The sequence below is a fragment of the Charadrius vociferus genome, unplaced genomic scaffold, assembly GCF_000708025.1.
Source record: "Charadrius vociferus isolate BGI_N301 unplaced genomic scaffold, ASM70802v2 scaffold649, whole genome shotgun sequence".
Classification (NCBI taxonomy): domain Eukaryota; kingdom Metazoa; phylum Chordata; class Aves; order Charadriiformes; family Charadriidae; genus Charadrius; species Charadrius vociferus.
The window spans coordinates 240,559-241,072 of NW_009650124.1; the positions used below are offsets into that span (position 1 = coordinate 240,559).

Below are 514 nucleotides of genomic sequence, written 5' to 3' on the forward strand. Positions count from 1 at the left end.
CAGCAGGACTGGCATGAGACTTCCCTCCTGCGATAGCATATGAGCCACTCAGCTCCCTCTCAATTGTATAATGATGAACCTTCCTTCCATGGGCCAAGGATAAGGCAAAGCCCCCCAGGTAATTCCGGCTTTGGCGAAGCAAGTATAGTCCATCACTCACTCCTCCTTGCATCAGATACTCCTCAGCTTCTTCACGCGTAATATTGCCAAAGAAGTATGGCAAATGGTTAGCAGGGTTCACCGTGTTGGAAGCCATGTTTTTTTATTTTCCACGTAGCAAACTTAGTATTCTATATCTGAAAAACAAAGACAGAGATATGGGTATCACTTGAAAAAGAGAAGACAAACCAGTAACATGGCAGTTCATGTGGTATGTCGGTATCACATTTTTACAAAGATTCCGGGGTGAAGACTATATTTTTGTTTTTATCTTGGTAGAAGTTGCCTTTCTAAATCCAAATAGAAAGTTTTTCCCTGTTATACACTAATATAAAAGTTTCCTATAACTGCACAA

The 514-nt window shown here is 40.9% G+C and overlaps 1 protein-coding gene across 1 annotated transcript in view; it reads right to left on the reverse strand.

The window, feature by feature from the left end:
* Positions 1-256, reverse strand: part of SYK (spleen tyrosine kinase) — a 32,073-nt gene extending 31,817 nt beyond the window's left edge. The window contains 1 exon segment of the mRNA XM_009892385.1: positions 1-256. This exon segment is cut by the window's left edge and continues 2 nt beyond it. Within this exon segment, the coding sequence (XP_009890687.1) occupies positions 1-256 (256 nt within the window).
* Positions 257-514: the final 258 nt, after the last annotated feature.